The sequence below is a fragment of the Cucumis melo genome, chromosome 8 (genome assembly GCF_025177605.1).
Source record: "Cucumis melo cultivar AY chromosome 8, USDA_Cmelo_AY_1.0, whole genome shotgun sequence".
In the NCBI taxonomy this organism is placed as follows: domain Eukaryota; kingdom Viridiplantae; phylum Streptophyta; class Magnoliopsida; order Cucurbitales; family Cucurbitaceae; genus Cucumis; species Cucumis melo.
Genome location: NC_066864.1, coordinates 3,402,553 through 3,414,798, shown reverse-complemented (window position 1 = coordinate 3,414,798; position 12,246 = coordinate 3,402,553). Strand labels below are relative to the sequence as shown.

At 30.8% G+C, this 12,246-nt stretch overlaps 2 protein-coding genes across 2 annotated transcripts; both read left to right on the top strand.

Moving 5' to 3' along the window:
- The first annotated feature begins 1,132 nt into the window (after positions 1–1,132).
- Positions 1,133–6,420, top strand: LOC103484751 (autophagy-related protein 101). Its single transcript, XM_008442014.3, has 7 exons — positions 1,133–1,399; positions 1,514–1,550; positions 4,299–4,384; positions 4,877–4,972; positions 5,052–5,217; positions 5,309–5,477; positions 6,047–6,420. The coding sequence occupies exons 1-7, from the start codon at positions 1,367–1,369 to the stop codon at positions 6,120–6,122; spliced, it is 663 nt and encodes a 220-aa protein (XP_008440236.1). The 5' UTR covers positions 1,133–1,366; the 3' UTR covers positions 6,123–6,420.
- A 4,031-nt stretch (positions 6,421–10,451) lies between these two features.
- On the top strand, positions 10,452–11,880 carry LOC103484750 (methylesterase 10). Its single transcript, XM_008442013.3, has 3 exons — positions 10,452–10,923; positions 11,034–11,168; positions 11,412–11,880. Exons 1-3 carry the CDS (start codon positions 10,555–10,557, stop codon positions 11,739–11,741), a joined length of 834 nt encoding a protein of 277 aa, XP_008440235.1. The 5' UTR covers positions 10,452–10,554; the 3' UTR covers positions 11,742–11,880.
- Positions 11,881–12,246: the final 366 nt, after the last annotated feature.

Genomic DNA, 12,246 nt, shown 5'->3' with positions numbered 1-12,246 from the left:
TGGTTCAAATTAATATAATTAAAAAAAAATATAGGTGTTTACTTTGTCATATAATAATTATATATACATATATATATTTTAATTTATTATTTAATTTCATGATTTTGATGAGCTTTACAACTCAAGCAATTGGATTGAGTTTAAAACATGTTTCTTCAAGAAAATATCGTATAAAATAATATAAAAAAACAAAAAATATTTGGTGGGTAACCTCGTTCTAAAAACTTGTTTGCTATTGATTTTTTTGGTATGTGAAATACTACTCTTTTACCTTCAATATCAAATAGTATCTTATCGTGTATTTTGAAAAATTATGACAAATAACATTGATTTGGTTTTTTTTTTGGATGCATCTGAATAGGTATTACATGAGATTCTAACCATTTTTCAAATTGTTCTTAATTTTTTTTAACTATATTTGGAGAAAATTTGAAAACCAAGATTCACAACCAATTTTGATTATTTATAATACTTATACCAAATTTTAACTAACTTTCATAGATCTTAAATCAATTTTTTAAGCAATTTACAACATCATTTTTATATAAAACATGAAAAGATTTGAAAAGATCGTGTAATATTTGAAAAAGGTCATGTTGATCTCAGTTAATTTCGGATAAAATTGTAATAGGAAACTCTAAAATTATTAAAAAGTTTTAGCTTTTCCCACAATTTTACTCGATGATTTACCAATTATTTTTTAAAATATTTGATAGTGTAATTTTAAAATTTTCAAAAGAAAAAAAAACAGTTGAGATTTGACGTAAGATTTGGGACGATTTAAATCATTTAGAATCTTACAAATAATGCATAAACAGATGCACTAAAATAACAAGAACAACACGAGAAAAACACAAAAATAAATTAGAAATTTTTATAAAATGTGGGGGATCAAATCAGATGAATCAAGAAAAGATATTTCAACCATTTTTAAAAAGTAGTAGTGATTGATTTTATAAGAGAAAGCCTTTAATGACGTTATTTGTGACAAATTCCAATGTATTTTCCAACGCATTCTTGGTTAATCCTTCCAGACAACCTAACACCCTTTGTTAAAATTATACCATTTTACCATCAACATCAACCTGCATATAAGTGTACAAATTATAACCAACCAAAACAAATTCTCCATTCAAACTCATTATTTATTTACATCCAAAATTTGGACTTTTTTCTTTTCGTATTAAATAATACCAACAAATTTAATTATTATAAAAATAAAAAGGAAAATTTCTTAGAAGAACAGTATGGTTAGAAAACCTTCGCTTTGAATTCTGCCCAGAAACGATGACTTCGTGTAATTCAGAAAGTTAGGGTTTCATTCCGCGATCTATCACCGACCCGAACCTCACCATACCCAATTGCCATGAATTGCGAAGTATGCCAACTCAAAGAACTGGTATATTGTTTTTTTTTCTTCTCACCACGTAATTTTATTTATGATTTCTAACTGTGTCATTTTCACCATCGCCGCCGCCGTGTTAATGGATTTATTCTGGCTTATTCTATGTAGGAAGTTGAGCAGTTCGAGATACGCGAAGTTCTGCGCTGTAAGCTTATGCCTTTGGGCCTCTTGTTCCTTGTTTTTTTTTTTTTTAATATATAAAAAAAAATTAGTTGAACAAATTATATAAATGCTACGGAAATCGTAGGTTGCAAATCTGTATGATATTTTATTATGAAGTAGTTGCTGGCTGAAAATTAATCGTTCAACATGGCTATTGTCTCCTTGTGTCATCTGATCTAGTTCAGGTTAGTCTTTCCAATGACTGCCATAGTTTTGGGAGATATAGAGGTATTTTTATACAATTATTCTAAGATGTGAGAAAGTATGCTTCAATTTTTCGGTCAACTGAGGACCAGGTTAAAACACGCTCAGATGAGAGTGAGGAGAAAATGTTTAGGCTTTGGTTGATCATTTTTCTGCTTAAACTACTCAGGATACTCGGGAATAACTGACAAGTATTTAAGGTGACTCTGGGTACTAACTAAACCAACAAACATTTAAATTCTTAAAATCTACCCTACACCCCCGTCCCCCAACACAACAACTTCATGGCAGAGAAGTAAGCGTATGAAGAAGGTTGCTGATAGAGTTTAATTAGTAAGATGGTTCAGAGTTTGCAAAAAACAGTTTGGTTCCAATTCAAAGCAAAAGGAAGTTAAAAAGACTGCTCAAAAGGGGGAAAAAGAAAGAGCTCGGGCAGCAAGTTGGAAGGGGTGAAGAAAAAGAAAGGAAATAATTGTGATCTAGGAGGATCTTGGTTCTTTCAAGAGTTGGGTTGGAACTGTTTATAGTATCTTGGTTCAGTCTGGGTCTCGTTTTATCTTGAAATCTGTGTTAGTAGTTTTGAGTTCGGCTCATTGAGGAAGTGCGGTAGTTCAATGCTTTTTTTTTTTCTTTTTTGGATTTTTTGGCTGTTTTCTGTACCTGTGAACTGGGGTTTGTACCTCACTCGCTTGATTGAGGAAAAATGTAGTTTCACAAACTAGAAAATTGTTCAAATGGAGGAAGAATTCCAAATTGGAGAACTACACCCCAAAAGTCAGCTATTGGGGTGGGAGAGCCAAGCCACTTAAGTACCACATTGGTTAGGATAACCAATGTGGGATAAAGGCATCCCATAACTACCTTGGTTCCTAACATATCCATGAGAATCTTTATCATTTTAAGGAGCTACAGAGGAGCTGTTGTAAGCATTGGTAAGTATGTTTAGGAAAACAACATGTCACACCATTTTAATAAATGGGGTGAGTATATATTTTGATGGTTGACAATTCTAGTTCCTACGATAACAGTGTGAGACTAAATACCCCCTGAAGTTTTCTGCATAATTGACTTCGTGGCTCGTTAGCATTAGCCAAAACTTCCTAACGGGCTCTTTGTTCCCTCTGCCATCAGAATCTTCTCAGACTGCTTGGTCACGTCATTGTTTTTTGGTGGAGAACTCTTAGGGCCTGGATTTTTTCTGAACTATGGAAGCAATTTGTATGGCTAAGTTAGACCTCCAAAATCCTACATGTTATCTCGCAATTAGCCTCGAGGTAAAATAAAGGACACTATTTCCTCGGCAGTCTGACCATCCTTGTAAGAACAAACAGTGATTCTGTTGTGGTTTCTTGTAAGACCTCTACAACTCATGACCATATGGTCAGTTTAGGTCACACTCACATCCATACGCTCTGATTTGGACGTGAAATATTGAAGTGAAATTTGAATCCAACTGACGAACCATTACCAGTACCATGTCTTTATTTTCAGCATACACTTGGTTCTAGTAAGCATAATTTTTTCTTTGCTCCTTGGAAAGGAAAAAAAGAGTTATAGAAAACTGCAAACTGGATCCACATTTTTCATAACCTACTATTTGAGTGAGTACTGTCTATGGATGTAGTGATAACAGTTAAGATGATGAGAGCTGATCTTACTGCTCCCTATCCTCATAGTCTTGATGAATATTTCTTTATGAATATTTCTTTATGCTTAAGCTTCTGCTAAAAGGAATGGTGGGTGAGACTGGATTTTTTCTCCAAGAACTTGCTTCTCACACATGACCATTCATTGTTGCATTGACCTGTTGTTTATTGGCTTCATATGAAAGCATCATTTTTTTAAACTTCATGGGAGATTTATTTCGAAAATTTGTCTGGAGTGAATTTTGAAGTCGGAGAGCTTGATTATTCACAACTGAAGAACGGAGAGAGTTCTCTTTATTTTTCCTCTGGGGCTTCATGATTGTCAAGTTTTATCGATTTCTGTTATTAGGCTAGACATGTCCACTCAGTATTTCTCCCAGAGCAGTTGTGTAGTAGCTATAATGTCATGTCGGTGTCCAGAAGAATTGTATAGAAATTCAGTAGCAGCGAGGGAGAAAAAAGTCTAATTCCATTACTGATGAAAATGTTTAGACAGATTGCAATGCAATGTGATTGCCTTCTGCCAGACTAGGTACATGACTAGCAAGAACTAAAATCTCAACCAACAATGAAGTATAAACTCTGTCAACAATACGATTATATATTAATACCCATATGCAATCAAACCTACATGGCTTGGGGGGTTTCTAATAATAAATAAATAGTTCAGGATCGACAGGTTATTATGTTTGGTATGCCTATATTCTTTGGGTCATATGACATGATTATATTGCCTCTTAGCACAACATTCTCATTTGTAGTTAGTTAAATTTACTGTTGACTTTTGAGTTTGGAGAAATCTTTTATTTAATTAATTTCATGTGGAGAACGACTATTCTGTTTGTTTATAATATGATGATGTTTGTTTGACACTACTTCAGGTATACTACACACAATTGTATTTCACCGAGCTTTAGGTCTTGTTCGGCCCAGAGACATTGATTTGGAGCTTTTTGATATTACTTATGTAAGTCTCAACTCATTAATCAATTAGTTCTTCTCAATTTTTTTATTTTCTCTTGCGTAGTAAAATATGAAATTTTGTGCCCACATCATGTTTTATATAGGCTCATACAACCCTAAAGCGTGCTGGTTAAATCTTATTAAGATTTTAGATTATTTATTTAACAGGTCAAAACAAAATCCCTATTTCTTCCCTTAACTCTCATCTCGCTGCTTTAATCTTATTAAGATTTTGGCTTATTGATTTAGTGGGTTAAAACAGAATTCCTTTTTCTACTGGATGGATGCATATTGTATATACGTTCAATAAGATAATATAATAAAGATTTTCAACAATAAAGCTTAAGGCATTACGCAAGGCTGAAACTACTGAAATCTTCTATGTGAAATAAAATTGAACCTCAGATTCTTCCGGTCATATATCTCGTATGGAGTGTCAGCTTCTTTTATTTTTATTCTTTTGGGGACTTCTACAATTCTATTTATTGCCGTATAGGTGCAATGTGGAGACATTGAAGTTGAGAAGAAGATCGATGAGAAGATTGAGCAGTTCATTAATTGGGTAGAGAAACACCCAAACAAGAAAAGCCAGGTTTTAAATCGTTGCATCTTTTTGGACGTTGTGCTGGTTATTTCTATCTTTAATAATTAATTTCCCATTTTTGTTGCAGATATGTTTATCCTTTTATCAAGAGAAAAATAAACAGGCCTCTTGGTTCACTAACAAAATTGAACGCTTTTATTGGGAACAATGGTATATCAATTTGCATGTGGCCCAACACATAAAAATACATTCTGGCAAGACTCACCAACAGAAAATTCTAGTTGATCCTGGAGGTACTTTTAATTGTTGCATTAGCATTAGTACTTGTAGTAGTTCCGTGCTTCAAGGACAAATAATTTATACCGACCTTCCCTTTCTGTGCAGAGAGTGGATTGGATGAGAGAAGCATCCGCAGGACGACACTGGAAGCTTCTCTTCGTGAGGTGTTGTTTCAAGTAATAAAGTTTGTGAATGAAAAGAAGGATCATGTTCCTGCTATACCAAGTCCAGATTGTGGTGTTGTTATTTTCCCCTATGAAATAACAATTCCTAGGTGAGTTGAACGAATGAAATTGTTGACATGGCTTTTTTCATGATTTGCCCTCAGCTTCTATAATCTATATCATATGCTTTTCCACTCCATGTATTCCCCTATTCTATTACTTGAGTTTGGTGAACCTTCTTAAATTCTTATATATCTTAAAAGACTTTTTCTTGATCTTGGAACTCACTGGGTGCTTTCATGTTTATTCAATGGGAATTACATGATAGTTGCGAGATAAAATTGGAAAAGAGTATGTATGCCCTGAAATCACGAGGCTTTATTTTTTATGAACCCAAATCCATTAGTTTGTACTGATTGAAAAATCCACAAAAATGTTCGTCTTGAGTGGGGTTAATGGTTTCTTCCTCTTTGGTAATACAACTTCATTGATGAGGGTTATTAGATTTCACTAATCTCTTGGTTTTGGCTGCTTAAGAGTTGTGGACTAGCCTTCATGTGTTGCCTTTTGTCTTTGCATCTCATTTCTTTGTGATTAACTATTTATTCTGATTAAGAAATCTCTAAAGCTCATGGACTGTTATAGAGTGCATATTTAATGGTATGTTGGCGATGCTCAGTTCATCAGATTCTGCATTTGGAATGGACATGATCAAGAGGATGTTGCAAACTGGACACCCCACTATGCTCAGCTGATTATCAGAATTCTGGAGCCTATACCAAGAATGTTCCACATCTTGTCTTTATAGAAGGTTCCATTTCTTTTATATGATCTCTATGGCATATTTAGAGTCATTTGAAAAAGGATTGAATATTGGCGGAGTCGAGGAAAATATCTGATTTTCCCAACACAATCCTCTATCCATATTCCTCTGATTTTCCCAACACAATCCTCTATCCATATTAACACTCTATCCTCTATTTCGCGTTCTTTTTACACTATCCATTGTGAATATTGACACTAATCAATGTATATACACACATTCAATGTTCATATTGTTAGTTACTAACCTTAAGATTGTGGAGCAAACAGGGGTTTGTAGTAACTAGAAATCATCATTGGTGTGTGTATAGATCCTCCTGACTTTTATAAGTTTGTGCCTATCTAGTTTATGTATTATAAACACTTAATCTTGTGTTAGAAATAATAATTAAGTATATAGCAACATTTTAAAAAAATTGTAAATATAGCAAAATATATCGGTTATAGATTTTTGTTGTTGATAGACTTTTATAATCTGCAGTTGTAAACCAATATTTGGTATGGTAGTTAGATTTTAACATATTTTTCTATATTTGTAATATTTTTTAAAGTATTGTTATATATGTTAATATTTTAAATCTAATCGCTATATTTGAAACTATCCCTAGATTTTATTTATAATTTGGTCCATTTAATTAAAATACACAGATTATGAGTAAGGTTTAGGTGTTTTAGAGGCATAAACAATAAAGTGATCTCTAATGGACGATTTTTTTTTAAAAGGAAAAGGTCTTTCTATCATCATAAATAAACAAAAACAAACATAATTATGTAGGTAGGGTGACTATAGAAAAATAGACAGTTATGGTGTTTATCAATATAAACAAAGAAATATAATTATCAATGATTAAAATTTGACTTTGCCTTCATTATTTGTAATTGTTATGAAATGTGACCGAGAAAGGAACGGCTTGTGATATTAGTAAGACTTTCTTTATATTTATAATAATAAAAACAAAGATGTAGATATTGTTAGGATTGATGGTTTTTTTTGACAATTTAATAAAAACCCTCGTGTATGAGAAACTTATAACCACGACAAGTTTAGATATAAAATTCATTAAAATTTTAAGACAAATGTACTTATCAACAATTTTAAATTTCACAAAATTAGTTGATGATTTATATGCCAGACATGTAGTAGATATTATTATTATATCAGCTTTTTGTTTGATTTAACATTCACATTTTAGGTATTTATTAGAAACTTTTTTTAAAATTGCTATTTAACCTTTGAAACAAAAGGGTTTGTAATGTTAATTATTTTTATTATATGAAATTTGCCCCTTCCCTGTGGTAAGTATTGTCCCTTTCTCTTTTGGGCATTGAAAAGTCAGCACTGATCTCACCGACAAACTTCTCACCGACAGTCATTTAACACAAGAGATAATTGATTATTGATAAATATAAGGAAAATGAAAAGGAATCTTTAGGCTTTTCATTTGCTTCTAACAAAACAATATTTCTAATTTTGCTATGACGGGTCCTTATGGTGTGTATCAAAGTGATAGAGTAGTAGTGAATTTTGGAGAAAAATATTTTAGTAAAATTAATTTTGTAAAATTGATTTCTAAGTCATCCAAATTTTTGTTTGAAAATTGGTTTCCGATCAGATAATTTTAAAATTATCTTTTCTTTTGAAAAATTATTTAATCAATTAATTATAACAAATATATTTTTGATTAATTTATTTTATTTGTTTTTTTAAAAATAGTTTTATTAAAATGGTGACTAGAGGTTGGCAGCAATGATCATTAAAGTTGATCGAAGGATACATCGTCTTAGGGAGTCTAGAAAGTTGGGGTTGGGATTCCCCGTTCAAGGATCAAGTCTCCGTAAGGAAGAGTCCTATTTCTGTATTTTTATTATTTATTTAAAATAAATTTAAATCAACAATAATAAAATTTTTAACAATTGTCTATTTAAAATTTGATTAAAAGATTGTGTTAAAATTATTAAATGAGAATTAAAAAGAAAAAAAAGCTACCAAAACTGTAACTTAATTTAAGTAAAGAAATATGCTTTAAATAAAATTAAATAATATATAATAAAAAATAAAATAAAAATAATTATTCAAGACGGGTCAGGGTCGGGGATGGGGTGGGGTTACCCTCCCATCCCCAATTTGAGGACCCGACTGGTGTCTCCTATTTGACCTTGTCCCCGATCAAACCGAAGATTCCCCGATTAAGGATGGAATTTTTCCATCCTTAGTCACTTAAACTCAATAGTCAATCGTTGGGTAAAAATGGTTGTAAAAAATATGGATCATTCGAAGTTCTAATAATATCTAATTTTATTAATTTATTTTTAATAATTCTTAACAATGTTGTAGGTGATTCCCTTGCAATAAGACAGAAAGAAGAATTTGATTAGTGATATTTTAAAAATCAATTTAAAGTATTTTTTATTTTTTAAAATTAATTTTATTTTATTGTCAAACGTTTTAGATAAAAGTGATTTTAGTGTCAAAATCATCACTTCCAAACACACTTTTAATCAGTTTTCATCCTTTTTTTTTTTGTTCAAAAAATTGAACTCATGGATTGGAAAAAAATTAATCATAGAATATTTAATGTCATGTTTGAAAATTATTTCAAAATGATCAAAATCACAAAAATCGTAATTTTGACTGTTTAATGATTTGAAATCATTTTGTTTATAATATAATGTTTAAATTAAATATTAAATTAGTGTTTCCCAAACCAATCAATGTTAGAATTACTCTTAGGGCATTGCGTGTAAGTTAAAAGAAAATGGATATGGAGAAAACTCTCGGACTTGAAATGGACCCAAAGTAGTATTTGTGATTGTGGTGAGGCACCAAACCAAAACACAAACAAACCCTAAACCTCTTTCAAAAAATCACTTTTAATTTGTAAATTCCATTTTATCTTTTGTGAACACTTCATTTATTTGTTTTTTTTTTTTCCCTATAATGTTCTTTTGACTTTAAAATTAAAGTACCTCTCATTTTCCTACACATACCCACTTCCTAAATTCCTTTTCTTTTTCTTCCAATATATATTATCTTTGTGGAATATACACACACACAAATTAGGGAAAAAAAAACTTATAAATACTTGTTTGCTTGCTTTAACATATTAATTCATTTCACCGTTTTTCTTTATCAAACTTAATTTCATTAAGTAAACTAAATTGGGTTTCTTTTAGTTAAATTCAATACGACTTGTATATGGTAAAAAGACATCCATAAGAAGACGTAGTGTTTTCCTAATTATCTATTCTTTATGTTTATAACAAAAAATAAATAGTTTCAATATTTTTATATTTAATTACTACATCACGAAGGCTATTTCGAGTCCAAACCATATTTTTATTTTATTATCCATATTTTCCAAAGTTTAATTTATTGATTCTCTCAAATCTCACCTCAGATTTGGTCTCTTGTAAAGTGTCTTTTAAAATCTATATTTTTAATAAATTTTAAGAAGAATCTCTTTCTTTTCTCCAATAATAATTAAACAAAATAGAGGTAGAAATTAAAAGGAAAGTGTTTCTGAATTATACCTTTTTTGTTTTTTCTCAATCGACATGTTCCCCAAATTTTAAATTCATCAAAGAAAAAATTGCTTTGAACTTAATAATTGTATTAATTTAAATTTACCTTTGTTATAAAGAATTTTAGTTTTCTAGATCGGACAACTCTAAAGTTTTATAAATGAACTCTAAAACAATTTTATTAACATAACATCTGCATATATATATATATATGTAAGAATTATATGCAACAACCATTTTCAAATGTAATTTTAATAAATAATCTAAATTTATCCTTTAATGATTTAAATTTTTTTTTTTTTTTGAAGGGTAAGAATTTTATATTTCACACCATATTCTTAAACTAATTAAATTTAGAAAGAAAAACACTAATTAATAAAATTACAATAATTTAGTACTGTTTAAATTAATACACCTATACATTCATGATTATAATTGACGCAATTAGGATTCAAAATTGATATTTTTTCAAAAATAAAATTTGATGCATGAGAGACATAAAAAATTGCCACACTATGTCAAATAATAATTATGAAGTATAAATAGATATGCCTAACTTTTGCATCTTCCAAATATTTATTAGGCGACAACGACATCATGTGGGTTCTTATTGAATACTAATTTTCAAAAGTATATTATATCAACAACGACCAAACATTAGTATTTACATTGCCGCACCACAATATTTCCTTGTAAGAACACACAAAAATTAAATGTTAAAGCCGTCCATAAATTAATAAAGAAATTTCCCCTTTCTTCCAATACATTTGCCTTTAAATAAATAAGTAACAACAACAACCATATTACCAATAGCATACACTATAGAGATAGAGAAAGCTAACGATGAATAATAATAATAATCTTCACTTTGTTTTGGTTCATGGGGCTGGCCATGGTGCCTGGTGTTGGTTCAAACTTCTCAGCCTTCTCCGCTCGGCCGGCCACCATGCTACTGCCATCGACCTTGCCAGCGCCGGTACCGACCCGACCAAGTTGGATGATGTGGCATCTATAGAGGAGTATGTTGAGCCGTTGATGGAGTTTATTGAAGTTCTTCCTCTACAACAAAAAGTGGTTCTTGTAGGACATAGCTATGGCGGATTGTCGATCTCTTTGGCTATGGAAAAATTCGCACATCGGATTCTTGTTTCTGTTTTTGTTACTGCTTATATGCCTCACTTCCTTTACTCTCCGGCTACTTTATTACAAAAAGTAAAAATACACAACACATAATTAGTTATTTCAATTTCTTTTTTCTTTGGAAAAAGAGCTTTGATTTTTTACTTTTAAAAATTTATGGTTGTTTTGATTTAAACTCACAGTTATTTAAGAGCCTTTCGGTGGAGACTTTGATGGATTGTGAATTTAAATTTGGCGATGATCCAGAAATGCCAACTTCTGTTGTTTATGGTCACAACTTTTTGAGAGAAAAGTTATATAAGAATTGTTCCCAGGAGGTGAGTTCTCACTAAATTTGAACTTTCTTACTCGATGTGTGTGTGTTTTTTTTACGTGGGAGAATCAAATCACTGACTGTCTTGCCGGTTGGATATCAAAAAATTTAATCTTTTTTCGCTTTAGATTTTTTTAAAATAACAATAATGATTAAACCTTGGTTAGATAAGCAACCCTACCTCTTTTATTTTGAAGGTTTACAACTTTTAAGTTTGATGTTTGATTCTTCTTTTATGATTATTTAGGATATAGAGTTGGGGAAATTGCTGGTGAGGCCATTCAAGATGTTTTTCGAGGATTTATCCAAGGAATCCGTTGTAACCGAAGCGAAATATGGGTCGGTTAATAGGGTTTTTGTGTTCTGTGAAGGAGATGAAGTTATGGAGGGTAGATTCCAAAGGTTGATGATAGAAGAAGTTCCACCAAAAGCTGTGAAATATATTTATGGAGGAGGCCATATGGTTATGCTCTCAAAACCCACCCAACTTTATCAACATTTGGTTGAAGTTGCTGAAAGTTTTAATTCAACAAATCAATGTAATGACGACCATGATCAAGTCTTTAGTAACCTTTGATATATAAACTAGCTGTGTCCTTAATTAATATCCCTTTAGTTACAACTTCCCTACCAAATAAAGATGGTGCGAGCAATATAATTCTCAGAAAAAAAAAATCAAGAAATTTCAATTGCTAAGCAAATATTTATAAATTAAAGTTGGTGTGTTATACTTATTCGTAACCTCGGTAGTACCATTTCATAGGAATATTATTCATGAGCACACACACACACATATATATATATATATTAAAGAAGCAAATTTCTGAGTGGCTCTATATAACTAATGTTGCACAATAATATTAATTATATTACTAAGATCTTTGAGAATGACAACCGAACACTTTGGCACTATTGATGATGTTTCTTTGATAAATGACTATTATTTTCTTTAAATAATAAAAGTTGATGTACCATTAAAGAATTTTATTTTTACTTTATTTTTTTATTTTTATTTTATTTTATTTTTAAAAATAAATAAGAGGGTTCTGTACATGTATATATCTTAAACCTCTTATTATTTC